This window comes from Orycteropus afer, unplaced genomic scaffold (assembly GCF_000298275.1).
Source record: "Orycteropus afer afer isolate SDZICR_OR568_19922 unplaced genomic scaffold, OryAfe1.0 scaffold00085, whole genome shotgun sequence".
Taxonomy (NCBI): Eukaryota; Metazoa; Chordata; class Mammalia; order Tubulidentata; family Orycteropodidae; genus Orycteropus; species Orycteropus afer.
Genome location: NW_006921672.1, coordinates 5,665,207 through 5,668,293, shown reverse-complemented (window position 1 = coordinate 5,668,293; position 3,087 = coordinate 5,665,207). Strand labels below are relative to the sequence as shown.

Here is a 3,087-nt window from a genome sequence, read left to right as displayed (position 1 = left end):
AAAAAAAAAAAAAAGGAGCGAGAATTACCATGGCTGATGTGAAGCTTCCGCATCCAAGGGAATATTTGCGGAGTCTGCCCCTCGGGCGCGGCTGTGGAGGTGGCCATGGGCTCTGGCTGCGCCCGAGCTAGGCTCGGGCTGCTTAGCTGGCTCGCCGCTTCCTCTGGCTCCGAGGACGCGCTGGCCTCGTCTATTTCGGTGAAATTGGCGCTGGAGCTGGCCGGGGTCGCCTGGTCGGAGGGGGACGAAGCAGAGGGCTTGGTGCCGTGGCTGTCGCCGTTGGAGCAGGGCAGGGACTCAGGCGAGGACAGGGAGCAGCTCGACGCCGCTTGCCTGAAGCGGGGCTCCTGGGCGGGCGCGGGGAAGGCGCGCGAGCTCTCGCCCACCGCCCCAAAGTGGCTGGAGGAGGCCGAGGAGCGGTTGACGCTGAGGTCCATCCCATTGTAATTGTAGCCGTAAGAGCCGGTGTGCATGGCAGCGGGATCCCTGTAAGAGCCGCTCAGAGAGCTGCCACTGCCATAATTTAGCAACTGATAGTCCGGGCCATTTGGATAACGCCCCGAGAAGGAGTTTACAAAGTACGAGCTCATTTGGGTGATTTTGGAGGGCTTGATTTGTGGATCGTGGTCGTTATAACCCTGTGCTTCACGATTTATGATGTATTAATGAATTATAGCGATGCACTGTACTTCGTTTTGCTATGTATGCGGCCAAATATGGGGGGGGGTTGGAAGGGGGATGGGGGGGCGTTAGGGAATCACGTGCTTTTGTTGACCAGTCGTAAATTCTCGCTGATGACCTCAAGAGGTAATTCATGCTCTATGGTTACAAATAATGACGATCCGAGAATCGTTAGGGCCGATTCAATGCGAGCCTCCGAGAGAGGCGGAAAAAAGGAGAAGGGGGAGAAACCCGAGAAGGTTGGCGGCGGCCACTGAGCAGAGCGCGCCACCTCCCGGCGATCGGCGGGAGAGCGGGCCACAAACTGCCATGGCGCCGGCGGCCGCCTCCCTTCTGCCTCCCTGCAACCGCCTGGAGAAAGAAACCTCTGGCCGAGGCTCACCGACAGGGCTGAGCATTTTAGAGAAGGACCCCGGTTGAGCTTCTTACTCAAGTTCTTATTATTTTGGTGTGTTAGTCTTTCTATTTGGTGTCCTTCCTCCTGTTCTTATGATTTTAAAAACACACAAAAACTCTGGCATGATGATCAAAGGTCGAGTTGCTTTGCCCCTACTCAGGCTTTGCAGGGCTCCGAGTTGGGGGTGGAAGTTGGGGGGGCGGGGTGGGGAAAAAACTAGACTGGAAGGTGGGTGTGAAAAACAATTATTGCAACTGGTTGTGCCCGTGCTTGGCCCGGCGGACTTCCTGGAGGGGCTGCAGTGCCGTTCCCAGCTCCCAGGCCGGCGAGCAGTGCTGAGCTGGAAGCTTGGAAGCAGCTTCCCTTTCCTTTGTGCCCTTCGGAAGTTTGGAATCCTCTTTCTGACCTCCTCGTCCTTAGTTTAGGCCCAGGGAATGGCAGAGCAGGACAGGGACCCGGAAGACGAGCACGGAGGGGGCTAAGCGGCCTAGTCTCAGAAGGATGGAGGTGGCCACGGCGTGGCGCCTGGTATTTGGATGAAATCATGCGCCTGAGAGTTTGGAGTCAAGGCGGGACCTCTTCGCCTCCTGGCCAGATGCCGGCTATTGCAGTTGGAGGCTCCACGCGAGGCCCCTCGCTCCGCCGGCCGTTGGGCAGTTTCCGAATTTGCTCGGCGGCCCACCACCTTCCCAAGGAAGGGATTCGGAAGACCTGGCGGCGCCTTGCTGGGCAAGCTGGGCTGGGCGGCCAGAGACCGCTGCAGCTGGGCCCCTTCTGCTGGGGCAGCTATTTTCTTTAAAAATAAAAAAGGGAGCGAGGGAGGTGGTAGAAAGGAAAACAGTGTCCGCAGCTTGCTGCCTGGGTGAGGGTGTGGGCGGCGAGAGAATGGGCCATGTCGACCCGAGGGGATGAGACCACCGCCCCCATCACCTGGCCTCCTGCCTTGGGGTCTCAGAAGAACAAGGGAAAGCGTGCCCTTCACCCCTCGCCAGCCCGCGCCTCCGGATTTCCCTGCTTGGCGCTGAGCTCCTACTTGAGACGCCTGAAGCCTTCAGCTGCCGGGTCTGGGGATAGCCCGTGGCCCCCACTCAGCTTGCAGAGCCACAAGCCGGGGAGCCGAGGGCTCAGGCCGCCGGAGGCCGGGCCATACGGGCGAGCCAAAGGCCAGGGCCTCGGCGAGCGTGAATCAGGCCAGAAAAGTGCTTCGGAGGCGTCGAGAGCCGCCGACCCGGTTTCTGCAGGAGCTCAGGGATAGGGGGCCTCAGTGGCGTCCCTCGTGCCGCGGGCAAACGAGGAAAAGCTAGCCAATCAAATGGAAACGGCCCCCTAGGCCCCCCAAGTCTGCCCCCAGAGAGGCCGTGCTGAGCCCCAGCACTAGCGGGGCGCGGCCCGGGCCCAGAGGGACCGCTCCAGCGTTTATCTCAACTGCAATTTCCGACTCACGTCCGGCGGGTCCGCTGGGGAGGCCTTGGGGCGACCAGGGCTCCCGCCTTTGCTACCGAGTTTCCGGCTTGGGGAAGAGAGGGTGGCTGGGGGGGCGGTGGAGAAAAAAATGACAGGGGAGGAGCAGAGGTGACTGAGCGGCGAGTTTTCACGTCTTTATTATTATTATTATTATCATTATTAATAATATTAATATTATTACCGAAGTATTTCACGTCCAGAGCTAAGACAAGACTACAAACACAACACATAGAAAATTAATAAAATAGAACTTTGTTTTCTTCTGAGGCTCCTCTTCTTACTTCTAGGTAGTATGTGCTCCTTCCAGTGGCTTTGGGGAGGGGGTGGGAGAGACGACAGGTCGGGGTCAGGGAGTCTTCGAGGCCCCGCTGAGGGGACAGCGAATCTACCATTGAACCGTGCACGGGGGACATAGACGACACGAGGAGACGCGACACGGACAAGAGCATTTTGCTTTGCTTCCAGGAAACACCAAGTGAGTCAGGTCCGCAGTTCTCCCGGGGAAGCCTGATGCTGCCGAGGCGGGCTCCGGGGAGGGGGCGCAG

The 3,087-nt window shown here is 58.8% G+C and overlaps 1 protein-coding gene across 1 annotated transcript in view; it reads right to left on the bottom strand.

Moving 5' to 3' along the window:
* Window positions 1-590, bottom strand: part of HOXB5 (homeobox B5) — a 1,552-nt gene extending 962 nt beyond the window's left edge. Inside the window, exon 1 of the mRNA XM_007941962.2 lies at window positions 29-590. Coding sequence (XP_007940153.1) covers window positions 29-590 — 562 coding nt within the window. The remainder of the gene's footprint in view (window positions 1-28) is intronic.
* Window positions 591-3,087: the final 2,497 nt, after the last annotated feature.